Below are 18,871 nucleotides of genomic sequence, written 5' to 3'. Positions count from 1 at the left end.
TAGTGAAAAACAATCTCATATCTTCAAAAGAGTAACATAAAAATAGTTTATCTGTTTAGGATAGGATCCACCAGTTTATGATTAAGAAAGAGGATAAAGGCAGAGCAAGCATAAAGGGATCTGATACACACTGAGATGACTGGGTAGATAATGTCATACAGTCTGATACAGACATCAAGCTACTGAAAATGAACAATAAAAAGACTGTTGGCTTTCTATTGATTCTCTGATTATTTATTCTGTAACTTTCCAGGGTCTAAAATAAAAATACTCATAGATCCCCACACATTTTATAGATAAAGATGAGAGTTGTTTGCTTCCCTTAAGCCTCCAAGGATTTCCTATATCCTGCGTAAAAGCTGCTGAATATACTAATAAATAGTTCAGAGTAAAACTGAGAATATTATTACTAGTAAATACTAGTAAAATAGATAGTACTTCATGTGCCCTATCTTTAATCATATACCATTTCCATCAATCATAAAATTTCTTAACTTTTTTAAGCTCTTCAAGATGTTTTGATACATACTTTCATTATGCTTTTTATCTGTTCTCTTCCCTGACTAACCCATTACGGTGCATTACAAAGTGCCTTCTTCACTAAATGTTAGCTTCCTTACATTGTCTTGTCCCTCAAATTTTATTTACAGTTTCAGATTTCTCGAATTAGTGTCCAAGTTTCTGTAACACAGAGGTTGTTGTTACCTGTTTTTTCACATCTCTTGCCTTCATTCTATTTTTCTCATTCTATTCCTTGCACAAACACAAAATCTTTTTTATTTCATTTCATGGTTATTTTCAGGCAATTTTGCCTTCTTTTCTAAACACGGCAAACTTACTTCTGTCAATCAGAAACAGAACAAAAACCAAGCCAGCAAGCCTTTAATATCTTTCTCCAGTTTCTAAAAGAAAAAGTTGTTCTTAACATGTTCCAAGACATTGAAGGATTCTGTGTTCTGTTATTCAGGAGATTTTTGGTTGGTTTTTTTTTTTTAAGTTAGTATCCAAGCAACTGAGTTTTCTAATACTTACCAGTTCCCATCTTTAGTACAGCTCTTTTAGTTATTCTAAAAAAAGCATTATTTGCCTCTTTGTCTCTTACTCCCGATTAAGTAGTCTATCATACATCCCCATTATGACTTTCCTTTTTTTTCTACCCAGTGTACCATTATTAATTTATAAAATAATTTAGTACCAACAATGATTCTTCATATAAAAACAATGTTTTATTTTTTTCCCAGGGTTCTCTACCTAAAAAGAGTTGTTTCTATGAACTGTTTTTCCTACTACAGATAAATACATATATGGGTAACTCTCCTTCTTGTCCTAATGTGACTGAGCTCTTCGTAGAAATCCTACAGGTTTTAAGTCTTACTCATTGGAGTAGGCTAAAGAGTCCTATAGTGAAAAGAAGCCTATCTTAAAATATGAAAGTCATCTTCAGATCAGACTCCATTGGTAGATGACAAGCTCTTGCAAACCATATTCATTTGAAATGGAATAGTGGCACCCAATATCAGCTGAAAACATATGGCATGCTGGCAGCATGGCTTACATATATGTTTTAATTTCAAAATAGAAGTTTGTTTCCTGAAATTCCGTCAACTACAGTTTAGCTTCTGTCATTTGTATTTCTTGTGGTTAAGCATTTCATACGCACATACATGCATGTACACAAACATCCTAAACATTTTTAAAATAAAACACCTCTGGAATTTGGTTCATCTTGCCTAGTTAAAAATACATCACTTGATTTTAAGCTGTATCTGGTATTTGAAAGCTTCAACAGAAAGATACTTTCAAAAACAGCTTAGAACCACTGGTTTACAAGTTGCCAATGGGAAATGCTGCATGGGTTTTTCAATACTAAAATTATTCCCCAAAGTGCATACTTCTGAAATCACTAGCAGTCACTAGTAATCACTAAGTAGGAAATTTTTCACTGATTTCCTACTGAAAATGTTGAGTTATGAAGCATAGAAAATAGCTGCAAACCTTCTAAAGAAACATAGGGAAGAAAAACACAAGACACTAGACAAAAAGCCAAAATGTTTAAATTGTTTCAGGGGTGGAAATAAATACCAGAGCTATTAGTTTCAGTTCAAATAACACATAACTTGCTTATTTTTTCTTTGAAATACTTATTTTATATTGAAATATAAAAATAGTAAACTTATAAAACAGAAGGTGAAAAAAGAGGTGACTAACCTGATCTGGAGAGGGTCTGTGGTTGGAGTGCTGTGGCCTCCCAGGAGATCGATGATGATGGTGGTGGTGATGGTGGTGGTAGTGGTGATGGTCATCATCGTAGTTATCTGCCATCAGTTTCATTCTGTTTTGTGTCTAAAATGTAAAGTGAGATGATTCTATTACATGTTGGAATGTATCACCCTAACAGTGCTTTAGGAAGATCTTAGCTCTTTCTTAGCTCCTTTTATTTATTTTTTTTTTTTTTTTTGGCTGTAAAAATCTAACAACAGAAGTCTGGACTGCTGGCTCACAAAGAAAAGGAAACAGAAATAGAAGATAAAAGTATGTGAACATACCTTCTGTCTCAGTAGACTGCACAAAGTAGGATTGCACAAAGCAGTCAGAAGAGGATATTTATTTAACTGTATACCAAGATCACCCTGTTAAGCAGTAAGTTAAAAGATAATCGAGTGATAGAGACACAGGCACTTAGAAAAATAAGTGATTATGGAACTTGACATGTTACTGAATGAGAGTAAGTCTTAGACACGGATCTTGAAAAAAAGAGCAACAAAAAAAAAAGAGCAACACTTCAGCTACTGTTGTGTACAGATAATAAAATCTACGTTACCATGAGATAACAGGATACAACAGTGCACTTTATCACTATTACAATTATCCCATATCATGAAATACGCAGACTGGAATAATTCAAACCTTGCTCATAATACCAAAATATCTTACCAGCAATTGCCCAATGGCAGTGGACACAGTATTCATTTTTATTTTACTTACAGGACTATCATAGATTGATTTGCCTATGAGAGCAACCCTATATGAAAATTCCCATCAGGAAAAATTCACTAGTAAGAATATTTTAATGGAAAATGTAAAATCTCAATTCCTCAATTTTAATGGTTGGGGTTTTCCTTTGTTTTGTTTTTTATTGTTGTTTTGGTTTTAAGTCGAAAAGAGACTTGAACAAAAGCAAACTAAATACTCGTATTACACAGTATTTTAAGTAAAACAAAATCTAATGCGAGGAGAACTATGAACCGCAGGAATCACAGGAAATCCTGATGTGCCTTTTTAGTCTTTTTTTTTTTTTTTTTTTTAAATTGTCACAATGCTTCTCAAGCACTTTATGTGTCCATTAGAAGCATCATAGAAAGCTATTTCACAGGAGCGGACCTGTACTCAGTTCAAGTAAAAACAAACAGCTAAAACAAACCTTTAAGTCATTCACAATAACAAGACAGAGGAACAGCCACAGATCAGATATGCACATGCTCTAGCCAGTGTCAGACTCTTTCTGAGCATCTTGATAGCACTAAAAGAGCATCTTCTCAGTATGTTACAGAATAAATGTCAAGTGGTGGATTCCTTTGAACAGGAATTGCTCTGGCACTATATGGCACAAATTCACATTTTTATATGCTATTTTCTGCACAGTTGGAACCATTTCATTTTCTCCTTCCCAGATAAGAAGATGGAAGCATACAACTGTATGAATTTCAACTATGGATTTCTACTGATTTTGCCAAAAGACAAGCTCAATCTAAAACATCATAGTTGGTCTGTTTGTTTTTAGATTCAATGAGGAAGGCCTTTTGAACAAGAGTGGAAAAGATGGAGAATTAATAGACAAATAATAACCCACTTACTGTAAACACTGTAATACCCTACATCTTTGGGGAAGCTCCTAACATTTTATTGGTTTATTTTCTTATCAATGAACAGCCTTAAATTTCCTACCTTTCAACTGTGTTCCATAAAAGAATGCAAAAGTTAAACAAGATGATATATGCAATCCTAAAAGTGTCCCCTGTAATGAGGTGTCGGGGATTAGACATGTCATGGCATAAGAACTGTAAATGAATGATGTCATCTTTCTAATTTGGTGCTGAAATATAAATAAACCACTTCTAATGTTTCTTCCTTTTGGATGTCAGATTGCAGTAAAATGCACACAAAGAAACGTTAATGCGATAGTAGACTTCCTTTAGTGTGCCTGTTCTGGAAAAGCAAAATATCTAAGAAATGTGAAATGAGAATTTCTTTTCCATTCAAGTGATCATCAAATCATCCAAACTTGTACATGACCTGTGATTGTCACTGATTTCTTAAAATGATGCTAAATATTTTGCAAAACATTATTTTTAAAAGCTTGTTTTATTAATTAGCTCTTCACAATGATAACTTACATGATTTTGAAGTTCTGTTTGTCTTTGCTTTAGCTATTGTCCAAGTGCTACACTTCCACACTGAACTGTATTTTCCAGGTATGCTTAGCTTTGACTTAAGAAGTACAAAAGATAATTTCAAACTTTCAAAAGCAGAACGTTTTAGGAGGATGAACAGGATTTCTGAAGGAGTAAGAAAAGCAAAGCCATGCAGAGGAATAATACAACCCTATCAGGTCCTTCTAAACAAAAATCTGTAATGTTACTTCTGTTTGCTTTCCTTGCTAACTCTTTTAATCTTTCATAGGCTTTGAAACGTCAGGTATATTTTTATTTGAGGAAGAAATTAATTAGCCACATTGGAATTTGTTCAGAACGCCAGGGCTTCACACCCCTACACCTACATACAAGCACACATACAAACACACGGAAAGGTGTATATAGTATAGGACATTGGTTTATCAGACCCACAGTAAATCCTCATGGTCTGGGCCCCATATCAACACATTAGGAGAGTGCTTAGTGCTCACTGCAAGGGAAGAATAACACCTACCGACTTGGCATTGCCATAATTTCCTGCAACATCTTCAGCACATCTGTAAATCTCCTATTCAAGAACATCCAAGACCTTCTGTTATATTACTTTTGAAAGTGTAATAGATTATTCAGTATGACCTTCCTGGGTGATCAGGAAAGTCAGTCTTGGAAGGTACAATTCATGAAAATTATTGTGATGAACATACACGCATTTAAATTGTTCCATATCAAATCTGCATCATGTTACTCTGCACGACTTACTCCATATCTGAAATAGTTATATAGTTCAATATTCATATTTTCTTCTAAAACCTATTACTATTGATATAGTTTTCCTGAAGACAGGATTTCTTAGAATTGACATTTCTTAGAATTTACCGCTCTGACAACAAAATTATCACACTAACAGTTCATTTTGAAAATTCCTGTTGAAAACTAGGCCCATTCCTGGAAAGAAGCAGGTTTTAATTTGGATTTATATTAGGAAAGAAAATAAATGTTAACTTGTAAAATGCAACAATTAATTGCATCTCCTACAAACCATGTACAGACATTAATTATAGCTGAAAGAGTTTCCTCAGATTTTTTTTTTCTTTAAATTTACTGACTACGTTAAATAAATACTGCATCCACTTTGAAATAAAGGAATGATAGAAGAATTAAAAGCAGCTTAAATCTAGGTGCACAGGTATACTAACCCTTAGGGCTTGAAACGATTGTCTTTGATCACTCAATATCACTATTTGCCAAGCTGTCAAGGTCATGAATGGTATGTGTAACGGAATTTTTAACCCACTTACCAAAGAATTTATGATCTAGCACTGTAAGAAAACTGACAGATTTTCTTGTCCTCCTAAAGTTCTGTTGAGTTTAATTAAAGATCTACTGAAGTGAAATGAAAGTCTTTGATTGACTGGTAACAGACTAAATAGCTTAACAGCAATCTGTAACTGTAAAAATATAATATTAAAACTGTCTTTTAAAAAATATTTTAGCAAGGTGGCAATAGAGAACTATGCTTTGATCTGTCATCTGGATCAAGTTAACAAAACTCTCATGAATGAGGTTCAAATGAGGAAAAATAGTAAGATTTGTTGCTCTGGGATATAGGTGTAATACACTCAATACCTGTTACTTTCCTTTGGATTTTCTTCTCAGTCTCTCTGCACTAAATGGAATTTGAAACATTTCTAGAATATTCACTTTCAATAAGGTAGGACTTCTTCCTATATAATAAGGGGGGAAGGCAGATATAAGGCCTACATGCTATCCTGGAAATATAATGTAGTCTTATTATTAAAGCATGGAATTTAAAATTGAGAGACTCACATTCTAGCTTTGATTCTGCAATGGCCTTTTTTTTTCAATGACACAGAACCTCTATTTCTTAAAATCTCACTATTTAAAATAAGCATGCTAATATTTCCACAAAGCACTTTGAGATTTCTATGTGGCAGGTATCAAGTTCTAGTCTGCCTGATTCTTACTAATAAATTACTTAATCTGAGCTTTTTTATCACGAGACAATAATTTTAGAAAATACAAATAAAATATTTTTGAAATCCAGAAGGTAATGATGTAAAAAATTGTGTTCTTAAGACTACACAGTTCACCAAGTTTATCCAGAATTTGCATAATCTTAGTGAAATTAATCTGAATTTAATGCAAGCATTTACAACTGCAATTGGTTTTCCAGTATGAATCCAGTGATCCAGGACTGAATTCCATTAGCCGAGGGTTAACAGAATGTTTGTAATTAAGCCAGCTCTGTACTCAGTCTCTCCAAATGAAATCAGGTTTCATGTCAGAACAATATTTTTACACAAACTGTTATCATCTGAAGACAAGCAAAGAATTTCTTATCATTTCTACTGCAGCCCAACACAAAAGCTGCTAACTGCCACAGAATACAATTTATAACTGATTTGTTATTTGATAAGTTACAGTTAATTAAATATTGGGCAACAAATGCTGTCTTTGGCCTCAAACATCCTTAAAGTACACCATTCATCACTCACCATCTTTTAAAGGACTGTAGCAGTTCACAGGCAATCAAGACTTTATGAAAGGAGAATATATTTGTGCATTAATGAATACAAATTATTTCATGCTTTTGTAATAGAGGAAGAGAGTCTGGAAAAGTAGCCAGAAAAGGCATTTCAGAAGGCAACACAGAATGCTGTGCTTCCAAGTAACCCTTATAGTGATTTCTAAAACCAAAGAAGTCACCACAAGCTACAATGAAAATTATAATTCAATGCTGCGTAAAGTCTGTATTTTTAGAACTCAATAAAGTTCATTTTTTCTTTTTTTAAAAAACACTTTAGCAAGCTTCCATTTATTTCACTTGTGTTGGCTGATCATTATTAAATAATTTTCTGAGATCAAAAAGAACAAGTTCAAGTTCCAACCTGGAACTTCAAAACCACTGTCATTCAGTTCCATTCTCTTTGAGCATCTCAAGCTTAGTAGAGATACATGCATCTTGGATAACTGATTTGATAAATCAAATAGTAAGCTTAATTTACCATCTAGAAAAGAAACTTAGGAAAGATTACATTGCAAAGTTTCAGTTGAATCTTCATTTGATTAAATTTGATGTACTTAGCACAGATTTTTGAGCTGAATCAAAAAAGATAATTCCAAGGTTATTACTGTTAAAAAGCCTAGCCTTGAGAGAGCTCTTAATTCTTTTTAATGTTAACACACTTCTTAAATTAACAAATTAAATAAGACAAACTGTTAAAACATATTCACTAACTTTGATTCTGACAGGAGTACTTCTGTCATTTTTCCACGAGCCAAAGGATCTGTTAATTGGCCATTGCTTTGAAGGATCTTTTGCCAATGCTACAGCTGTGTGGAAAAAATAGCCTTCAATATTCTTCTGTGTACTTCAAAGTATTTCAGAGCTTCTATTACTTTATGCTAATTTTTCAGGGCACTTTGAACAGCATAATATTAGCAACATAATACTAATTATTTCCAAAATAAACTATACTTATGTCTTCACTCATTAGAAATATATAATAATAATCAATTCAGGCTTTTTTGTTGCTTATGCAGTGAGTTTTTAGACACCAAGAAAATTCTGATTGAAAAAAAACCCCTTAATTTATAATGCTTATAAATTTGCAAGCACTCATCAGTAACCAAAAGATAACAAAAACATTACAGTATGGTAACTAACTAGGAACTCCAGATGCTAAGTAACTATCATAATCATAACCGTATGGGTGTTGGAATGCCTCACTATGGCATAGTGTTATGTTTTACTGAGGGCCTTAATTATGCGTTTTCTTTCTATAATATCCCTGTAATGAAATCTATTCTTATATTCTTACTCTTAACTGTATTTTAATATGGGTTTTGCTGATTTTTTCCTGTCTCCGTTGAAGAAAACAATTATTTTTTTCCCAGTTAAAATTCCAAATGAGCTAATAAGCATGTTTTTCTTTTCCTGTTGTAGTGCATGACTTGTTTTGGGAAGTGTGAGAGACAGGATGCATGCAGACTAAAAGCACGCATGATAGCTTCTTGGAGAAAAGTCTGCCTACTCATTTAACTCTGTTTTTTACCTCATTAATGATACGACTGTTGCATATGAAGTACAGAACACAGTAAAGTGTTTATACTAAGAAAGCACATAAATTTTTCTTTTTCCAATCTGTGTTTAATTAAATATTAAGCTTAATTCATGTGCTGGCTAAAATCTAACAAACAATTCTTATCATTTGTAACATGCATGAAGCCAGAACCTTTGTTCTTCAGGCCCTGTCTGCGCTCCCCAGTTTCACAGGACAGAGAATAGGGACTAAGAAACAGTACTAGGTATTTTCCAAGTTTTCACGAAATCCAACCATCCTCCCAAGTGAAATACAAAAGCAACTGCTGGCCAAATTAGATACTCTTACTCCTCTGCATAATGGAAAGTAGTTTCCAATAAAAATCTTTGGATCTGATAATTTTCTGTTGAAAATGAGCATAACAGTTTCACATATATTTCAATTCTCTTTGAATTAGAGTACTATTTAGCTGTTATTAACAACCATTACACCTGCTGTTTTGCAGGGTTACAAAATGTGACTGGTTTATCCTGAAAAAACGTAGAGCTCATAGTAAAGCTCCCTCTTCATGAGCTGAAGGATAAGTCTCACAAACACCAGCTGTGATATTAGACACTTGGCAGACAGACACAGGCAGCAGTTCTAAGCGCCAAGCAGACACTTATCTAAAGTACTAAGGCCAAATTTCAACTTTCTTGACACTTTTGATTGAACAAAGTTATGTTGATTCGAACATAGTCTGACTTTTTAGTTGTGGTCTCTGCATTTAGTTTGTCTGTTTGAAGTCTTTTTAACTTCTGTGAATTAAAAGTGTGGCTTGAAGCACAGGAAATATCTTGTAATAATATGGCATACTCAGTAATGTACAGGCTAAAGTCATGCTAAAGGTATTCGCCTGAGTCCTACTACCAAACTTGGTAATTACATAGAAGTATGCAAGAACATAGACACAAAAAAGTGGGTTAAAAAGCATAATTAAAGCTCTGAAACAGTAGCTGCCTGAGGATATGGCAGGTCAGGTCCTACTAAATGCAGACAAGCAATGCAAGAAGGTGAGGTTGTCTTTTTTTTCCTTTTTTTTTTTCTTCTTACAAGAGGAAATAACTCATTAAAAAGATACTTCCCCATAATAATTATTTAAAACCAGACATGAATCAGACACTTTAGCACCTAGACCTTTGAAACTGCAGATCTCTGGTTAGTAGCACTGATTATCTGTCAGCATCTTTAATGTTTGAATTTCAGCTGCAATTTTTGCAATTTCACTATCAAGCACATCTCTCTTTTGTATCATATACAAAATACAGCTTAAGTTGAAATTACTACTTTTCTTCCTTTGTATGCAATAAAAATTGATAAATAAAAAATTTTAACACATGGATCGTATATTGGAATATGGACTGAAATGCAGATAACATCACAACATTGCCTTGATATGCTTTATAGACAGACATTACCTATAAATAATATTTGCTTGATGCTAGATTATAGAAATGATAGGTTTTATCCATCATCCTGGAAGCAGAAAAATTTGACACCAAAGTTTGACAATATTTTTAAATAATTGGCTACTTAGCACTGTACTTCAGATCAAGTGTTCAACTATATCTATGATTTAGCTTTATTATCATGGGGTACTTTGTAGTAAAACTTAAGGACTTGTTTCAAAAATATCTTATGGAGAAAATAAAAACCAACACAAAAAACTTTTTGGCTTGGGAGTTCATTCATTTATTTAATGGACGTATTCACTATTCTTGTCTGAGATACTTAATACCCATCTTCACCTATCAAGCCAGCCAGATCAAAAATTACAAAAGCTCCAGTCTTAATATACATTATTTCAAATCTGCACCACCTACTTTTTCCATTTAAGATTTTCAGTCTCAGTAGAGTTAAACCATTTGTTTGAACAAAGTGTGTTATGACTGGTATAGGTATTGAGAGGTTCTAGTATAAGTTCACAATGAGATTATCACCACTGAAAAGGGTGCTATTAGACAGGACTATGCTTAAGATACAACATAAATTCTTCAAGAATGAAGAAAAAAAAACAAGACAGAAAACAAACAGAAACAGATTTTAAAGCAGATCACGAGCTACAAAGCAGGAAAGTATGAGGAAACAGAGCTGAGCTGCCTTCAGGGCCTGACTGCTACAGGCTACAAGTTAAAAAAAAAAGCCCCTCTCATTGGAAAATGTTTGTGTAAAAATGCCATTAGAAAAAAACTTGGATTCCTGAGAGCAAAAGGAGGAAAAAGTGATGCCATATTCAGCTATGATTTGAATCCTTTGACTTTTATAATGTAAATTGTCAAATCTTACTGAGAATATGTGTAAGTGTTGTGTGAGCACTGCCAACATTTTCAGTATTTTTTTCAGCACAGAACATTGCTTCTAAATGAACTAATTTGATCAGTCAAAGGCTATTAGGTACACACACACTTCTCTTTCTTACTTTGCACCACACAGAACCTGCTGCGTTAAGCTACAGGGAGAAGGGGAGCTATAGGGAGAAGTGGCATTCTGCTCTTCCACCCCTACACTCATCTGTGCTTAATGGGCTTATACCTAAACTGCTCATACTTGAAAAATTTAGAATTACAGACTCAGATTCAAAAATACAGATTCAAAATTCAGATTACAAATTAAAAGAATACAATACAATATTAAGAAATGCAGAACTATTGTGTTAGGATATTTTCAATTAATGGAAGAGTATACACTACAAGGATTTTTAAGGTAGTAAATAAACTTAAGACCACTGAATACATGGGCTGCTTTTATTGCTATCAATGGGATCTTAAACATCTTAATATACATTTAAAATCAGAGATTAACAGCCTTTTTGCTACACTTCCTGAGAATTTTTAGGGCAAAAAATAACCAGACTGATTATGCTCATATGAGAATTCAGTATATAAAGTTATTAGAACATCTGTACTTATCTGCCAAAAATAAAACTAACAGCATGTGTAGCATAAATGCAACAAAAATAAAACTTCTCAAACTTAAGGGGCTCAGACTACTTATTTTTTCAAAATTAAGTGCTTAAACTTGAGCAAGACCAGTATCATGAGCAACAGTAAACAGTATAAAGAGAGAGGACAAAAAAAAAGAGCACAGTGGTCAAATATGTCTCCAGTACCCATGTAACTGGCTTTATGAAATGGATTCATTTACTGTACAGTAACATTTAGACTCAGCAGTACAATAAACCTCTCTCTGAAGTAGATCTCTGTATATACTACTACTACTACAATAATAATAATGTAGTATTCTGCACTCCTATATTATTGCCACCTGTGAAATTCAAGGAAATCAGAAACATTAACTTAGTTTGACATCGTCAGAAATGGAAGCAATAGTGATTAGAAACCAACACAATATGAGGACACAGTATCAGTGCTACTGATCCCAAGGTCTACAGATGATAACGTCTACAGACTTCATAAGAAACCACTGCAAGACTTTTTTGTTCCCACATTTTTTAAACATTAGTGAGTTTAAACACAATTAATTAATGCACAGAGTTTCAGAAGAATGTTTGGGGCTGCCACCACAATCGCAATTACTACTAATCCTATTATTTTTCTTCTACAGTAATAAAACCACTTCCAATATCATAAAATACACAATGCAACACAGCTGAATTATTCTAACAGGGAAAACAGAACTTGGGGTATTTTGTTATTCTTAAGTGCTTGATGTCACCACCATAATATTACATTAGCACTACTTCTGATGTAGTATATGCAATGCAACATGTTGTCTTCAATCCGTTTTACTACTTTGCTGCTGAGTTGAAATATTTGCATGTTAATTAGTCAGAAATACTTCTATGCATTGCATACAGGAGAGAATGTTGCTAGTGGCTAATTTGCTGAGAAACTGCAGCTACAAAGATTTTTAAAATTCCTTGATTGTTTCTCATCCTTTTTGTTTCATTAGCAATATGTTCTTGCGATGAAATATAGCGTAGTGAACTAATAGACTAGAGAAGACTGCCAAACACCAGCTTTGCCTCTGGCCAGAGTATTCTGTACACCTGCAGTCTTGAAAACACTGGAAAGGTTTCCAATTTCATGTTTTGAGAAGAAAAATAGAATACTCTCAAGGAGCTACAAGGCCTTGCATTTTGGCCAACTCCACTTACATTTTTGGCTCTATATCCTAAAAGCGAAAAGAGGCAACTGGGAAATTTTCTCTCAGTATCCAAGTTCATAATGAATCAGTAACATAGCAGTGTCTTCTGCTGTTACCAAAATCTCCTGAGTTGTTCTAAAAAAGGACTTTAAGCTAATTATTTCATGAAAGATTGCATCACTATACAAATTTCTCTAAAAATAGCTGCCTCAGAATTCTCAAAAGGAATCTTGGCCAGGGTGATTATAAATATTATGTAATCACTCAGCCAAGCCCTCATGCTGATTTAGTTTAATACCATATTTCTGAGAGGTTTTTAAAGCCTACTACAAAGCTCCATGGCTCTCAAAATATAGCACTTGGTGTATGAAACAAAACAATTCCAGTGGTTCTGGTTTGCTGGGAGTGCATTACTATGCTTGCCATTTATTTAAACCGCTAAACAATAAATATTTAACTGACAGGTTGCAGCTGCTAAATTGTACTTAAAACACTACAATTAAATATTCTTATTTCTTATGGGAAGGTGTTTACATCACAGAGGTCAGTATAATTAGTACTAACTTTACAGATGGAGGCACTGTGATACAAATAATTTTCATAGGTTATCAAACTATAATGTGAAAAAACCCTGTAAAAGTAAGCCAGAGCTTGAAATAAAACAATGCTTTTCTTCCATCTCAGGAATAACCAGAGTCTTACTTAAACTTACACAATCACAATCCATAAAAAGATTGCTCAACTCATTCACACAATATTTTGGTCTTTAATATACGTATATCTGCAGTTTCATCTTTAAAAATGTTCTCATTCACTTACAAAGGCAGAACATTTCATTTCTTTAAGATGCTGCTTTTTCAGTGTGAAGAACTGTGATGAATTACTTAAAAATCAATGTTTTGATGGTTTACAATCTGCTTGATGTTCCCAAAGGACAGAAAATTTAGAACAGGAAAATCGAAGAAAGACATTCAACTGCATATTTGGTCCTAGGATCATTATTTAAGTCATGAACTATTTAAAAAGAGAAAACAAAAATTTGCAATTGAGACTTCCTTAAACTTTCTTTTTTGAACATATTCTATTTCTGATTTAAGTCTATTTTCATTTAGATTACTATTGGGATGTTTTTTATCAGTCTGCAGGCACTGTTGAGCAAGGGAAATCAGAAATCAGTACATTTGTTAATGTGGGAAACACTGACATTGTATTACTACAAAAAATTACTAATTGAAAAGGAAGCAGGTGTCTCTTGGGGGGGGCACATTTATGAAGTAAATACTTTGCTTCAAAACTGAGTGATAACTGACTTCACTGTTGTAAGACAAACCACATTAGAAATAAAAGACAGAATAACATCAAATTTATGACATGGATATACTAAGATGAATGTTTATGCCTAAGCAGACAGAATACTGTATTTGTTTCATCTTTGCCAGAATGGTGCCTGTTTAGACAATAGCCTGTTACTCCTAGATATTGAAAGCTCTTAGTACCTTCCTTCCTCTCATGCTCATTGCCCGCGGCACAATGTTAATATTCTTCTGAAGAAACCTTAAGGAAGCTCATGGAGAGTCAAAAAGCTTCCATTTGAAATAAAAAATACACCAGAATGCTTCAGGAGTCTACCAGAGTGATTAGAGAACTTTTTCACGGTGTAAGTCTATAGTAAAAACAGCTACATTTGCATTTAGCCAACTCAATCTCAGTGCAAATCTGCAATACATTACAGCATAGTGATAGAATCTGTTTTTCTGGCCTTAATCCAACAACAATAAAATTCTATGAGTAACCTCAATACTTTGGGTTACTCCACTGAGTTTAATAGAATTGACCTCCTGAACCTTTAAGACATCTACTGCATACTGTACCCTATCTCTTTTAATACGAAGCAGGCTTTTGATGCTTAAAATTACCTCAGAGGGTGGGAACCACCACAGTTCCTATGCAGCATTCTGAGTAGCAATAGATGAACTCGCAAACATTTTGATTTTCCAACTAGGTAGGCACCTATAAGTGTTATGAAGTATATCCATTAAAACTCCGTTACCTTTTCCCTTAGATTGTGACCTTCACTGGCCTCATCAGAGTTAGGTGAAAGAGCAGTAGCTGGTCCTCTTCTGCTCACAGAAATATTAAGGAGGAGTGTTCACATTTTTTGTATGAAAAAACATTCTGACTCTAGGAAATTTACTTTCATCCACAGGATTTTCCAGAAGAAGACAGTGATTTCCCTTCTTTACGCTTCAAAGAAGATATTCATGGACATTTCATGTATACAATCAGAAATCTTGGATTCTGATGAATTCACATACACACCTCTCCTTCCCGCTCGTTACCAAAAAACAGCCTTTGTAGCTCCCTCAAAAAAACCTCTTTGTACTTACTTTCTTGTATCAGCAGAGGACTTTCCAAGCTACAATGATCCTACACCTTAGACACTGAAGTCACTGCTTCAATAGCAATAGCAGCATCCTAGGCTTGGAGTATGATTTTGCATTATTTTAGGTATTATCTGTTTCAATGATCCATACATAGTAGAGCATGATCTGAAATTACTAGGAATACTGAACTGGAATGTATCAACTATATGACAAAGTCTAGGATGCCACTGAACGAGACAGTAGCAGAAACAGAGGCTCAGAGAGTTTCTGAGAGAGAAAGAAACTCCCCAATATGCAAACAAAAGGCAAAAGCAGATCAATCAAATGTAAGATGATGCAGTACAGGGGTTGAAGTTTCATAATAGCTGATTTAGGACAAAGTGATTCACCTGTCTATAAAGATCACAAAATAAAACCTGATTGAAATAATATTTTCTATTTCAAACGGCAAAGCTCTTCATCACTTAAGGCTAATTTCAAGATATTACTCATTTACTAAAACGACAAATCTTTGATATACAAGATGTTCCTGGGAGACATGGAGGAGATAAGGACAGCAGATGCAATTAGAAGACCAATTGCAGCATCACAACATAAACTCTGCAGTATAATGAAGAAAATATGACAAAATTATCCAAACAAATGCTAGGACTTTGTTTCTATATAAGCTTTGACATTGCAACAGTGCATGTGGGTTTCCAGGAAAAGTGAAATTATGTCCAAACAAATTTCTAACTTCAGTTAGCCCTCTAAAATAATTTAAAATTATTTCCCAATGGCTTGGCTACATGATTTAAGGCATAATCCATATTAACTGCTGCTTTACACAGTCTGGGAAATCAGTCTGGTTCTGAAAAGAATACTCAGCAAAATTTGAAGAAGGAATTGTAAAAGGGAGACAGAAAAATAAGGGGAGTAGAACAACTCTCTTCTGAAACACAGCACAAAACATTTTTACATTTCATAAAGATGCTACCTGTAACAGTAGCAATTTTGTAACAACACAGAACAGGTACAACAGTATTTTTTTATGTAGAGGAGATGCATTATTTGATATGCAAATCAAGACTGAGACTTCCTCCAGGATATAAATATATCAGAAGAAATGTCTGAATTGCAGCTGCTGTAGGAGAAATGAGGAGCTTGTTTGCAACACATTTATTAGCTGATGTCTCTTTGTGGAACAGGGAAAGCATACACCTACTAATGCTCTGCTAATAAGATTTTCAGCCATAGTATTTCATATGCAGCCTAGCTTTCCCATCAGTAACTGAAAGACAGAGAACCTTTGTGAGGAGGAACAAGAAAAGGAGCAACACAACAAGAAACAACTTGGATTCCCTAAGGTCATCTCATCCTTTGCCTTACTGCCTTGGTAAGTTCTCAGCCTCCTGTAGCCATGAAAATTAGGCTTTCTGTTTGATTGGACAGGTAGATGCATCAAAAATCCATCTGCTATTATGGATATACATGAAGGGAATATATATCACTGCCCACCCTGTTATTTTGTCTCTCAAAGCAGTAATTCTTCCTACAGTTGAGAGCAGGAGTAGATTTGGAGACCTAATATTTAGCATTATCTAGTAAGTCATCTTCTGATGTTTACAAATATCTCTCCCTTCATGATCACATTAGGCTGGAGAAGTTCAGCTTTCTTTTCTTCTTTCTTTCAGAAGTATAAGAACTGTGGAAATGGGCAATGGGACAATAAGGCCAACTGAGGAACTGGGTGGATATATCACATTGTGTGGAATACCTCACTTCTCCCCTGGCCCAGCATAGTCATAGTGAGGAAGAGTAGCACTAACAAGCCTTTGTTTTGGATGCAAACGTGAGAGCTTTGGAGGGCTGACAGTGGCTCTCCCCAAAGGGATTAAAGAAGTATGAATGATCTCTACAGCCTCTATTATCAGATAATTCTTAAGTGTAATAAAGTGGTGACCTAGTTAAACCACATTCCTGTTCCCGTTGTCTTTTTTTTTTGGTGGTGTCTGAGATAACAGGGAGATTATTTTGGCATCAATTTAATCTAGTTAAATAGCTTTACTGAAGATCTTTATCGCTATAAATAATGGAGGTATTTGAAGTATTTGGTTACAATTCTAATTGAAGTTATCCAAAACACTGCCTCTCCAGCAATTCTCTTCTACTATTCCCTCACTCTGTCTGAAGGAAGTTATGACTTTTCAGCAAGAGTCTAAAGGTACAAACAAACAAAACCACCACCACCAAAAAACCAATCTACCCATGTCTCTAATTAACAATTAAAAAACATCCAGGACAGGTATCATGGAACATGGCAAAGTGGTGTATTCATTTACTCTTCAGTAACAAAAATAAAGATGAAAAAAAAGAGACAATCTAAAAGAGAAAATAACTGCCTTCTGTTTTCCAAAGCAAACTAATAGAAAAAAATCCCTAAAATTCTTTGAAACATAGCATCATCTGCTCTGATGTAGCATAGCTAGATGAAGTACTAAAAATCATTAAGTATGTCTGCCTATCTAGCATAATAAATTTGGGTGAAATATCTCCTGGCCAGCTGACTGACCTGAGACATGAATGCATCGTGGCTGGAACACAGGTACTTGGTTGGAATGTCTGTACTGAAGTCAACATCACGAGTGGGTAAGATCATGCTCAGGGACTGTTTCCTATTTTTATAGACCTGTGGGAAAAAGCTATAATGATTAGATGAATGAGGTCAGAGCTATTGGGAATTCAGCATAACAGCAAGGGTTTTCCTTAACTTTCTGTTATTGAATGTATGGAGTTCTGCATTAGGCAATGCATGATTTAGAATAAAGAATTGTAACATTTACTATGCGATATGTCCAAACATTATTGAAATGGCATGCTCATTTGTAAAGTGGTAGACTGCCTGACAGCAGACGGGTTACTTTGACAGGCTCAGGAGATCAGAATGATCTAAACAATGGTATTCTCCTCAAGCAACAATCACAGAATTCAGTAATGTCACACAAAAGAAAACATCAGACACAACACCTTCAGACATGGTCTGAAAACAACTTTTTCTTTTTTATCACCTATTCCGAAACAGGAAAGGTGCTTAACAACATACATGACACATACCACAGGTCTTTAGTACCTAGGTTATCTGAACATCCTTTGCCCTCTTGCCTACATTACCTCTTCTGGCTATGACTATTACCTTTTAAAAATCAGGGGGAGTAGCCACTGCACAGTATGCAGAGTTAAGCATTTTATTTAGACAGAGAAAAGACCTATATACGGTGTCTGGTACATGCGTACTATGTCTAGTATAGTTATTTTCCTCATTAATACAGTAGAACATAAATTAAATTTGCTTATGACAAAATCTATTTCTAGAACTTGTAACTACTTATTTTTTTTTAAATCAAAACCTCAAATAACTTACAGTGCTGAAGACAGGGTGATTTTTACTCGTTTGAGAATTCAAGGATAATCATGATTTCCAGATAACCTCTCAGAAAGCCTGAAACCTTCTGAAAACACAATTACTTTACAATAGATAAACAAATAACTGAAGAGAAGGTTAGAAAAAGTCAACAGAGTGGATAGATCTTGCTTTATAGCAAAGAGCATCTGCTGTCCTATGTCTTTTGCAATTAAGATTGGAAGCTGCATGAGGACGGAAAACAGAAAGTGCATGGGCTGCATATGAGCCAAGCAAACATGCAGCTAAAAAATTAACATCCATAAAGAAGCAATAAACACACTGAATACCTCCTACCTGTCATAACTGGTGTCACATGTCAGACCTGGCTTGAAGACTTTTAATATGAGGTTAGAATAAAAAAGTAACAATGAAAATAATGCCAATTTTCTATTGCCATGAAAATATGGAAATTAACGTCTCCCC

General features: G+C 34.4%; 1 protein-coding gene across 1 annotated transcript in view; it reads right to left on the bottom strand.

Moving 5' to 3' along the window:
- Nucleotides 1-2,022: 2,022 nt before the first annotated feature.
- The window catches only part of ERC2 (ELKS/RAB6-interacting/CAST family member 2), a gene marked incomplete at its 5' end in the record, with an annotated part of 347,626 nt that continues 330,777 nt past the window's right edge, over nucleotides 2,023-18,871 (bottom strand). Inside the window, one exon of the mRNA XM_080625511.1 lies at nucleotides 2,023-2,343. Coding sequence (XP_080481637.1) covers nucleotides 2,122-2,343 — 222 coding nt within the window. The 3' untranslated portion in view covers nucleotides 2,023-2,121. The remainder of the gene's footprint in view (nucleotides 2,344-18,871) is intronic.

The sequence above is a fragment of the Psittacula echo genome, assembly GCF_963264785.1.
Source record: "Psittacula echo genome assembly, chromosome: 9".
NCBI classification, from domain to species: domain Eukaryota; kingdom Metazoa; phylum Chordata; class Aves; order Psittaciformes; family Psittacidae; genus Psittacula; species Psittacula echo.
The sequence above is the reverse complement of the archived record's forward strand: the minus strand, read 5'-3'. Positions and strand labels throughout refer to the sequence as shown.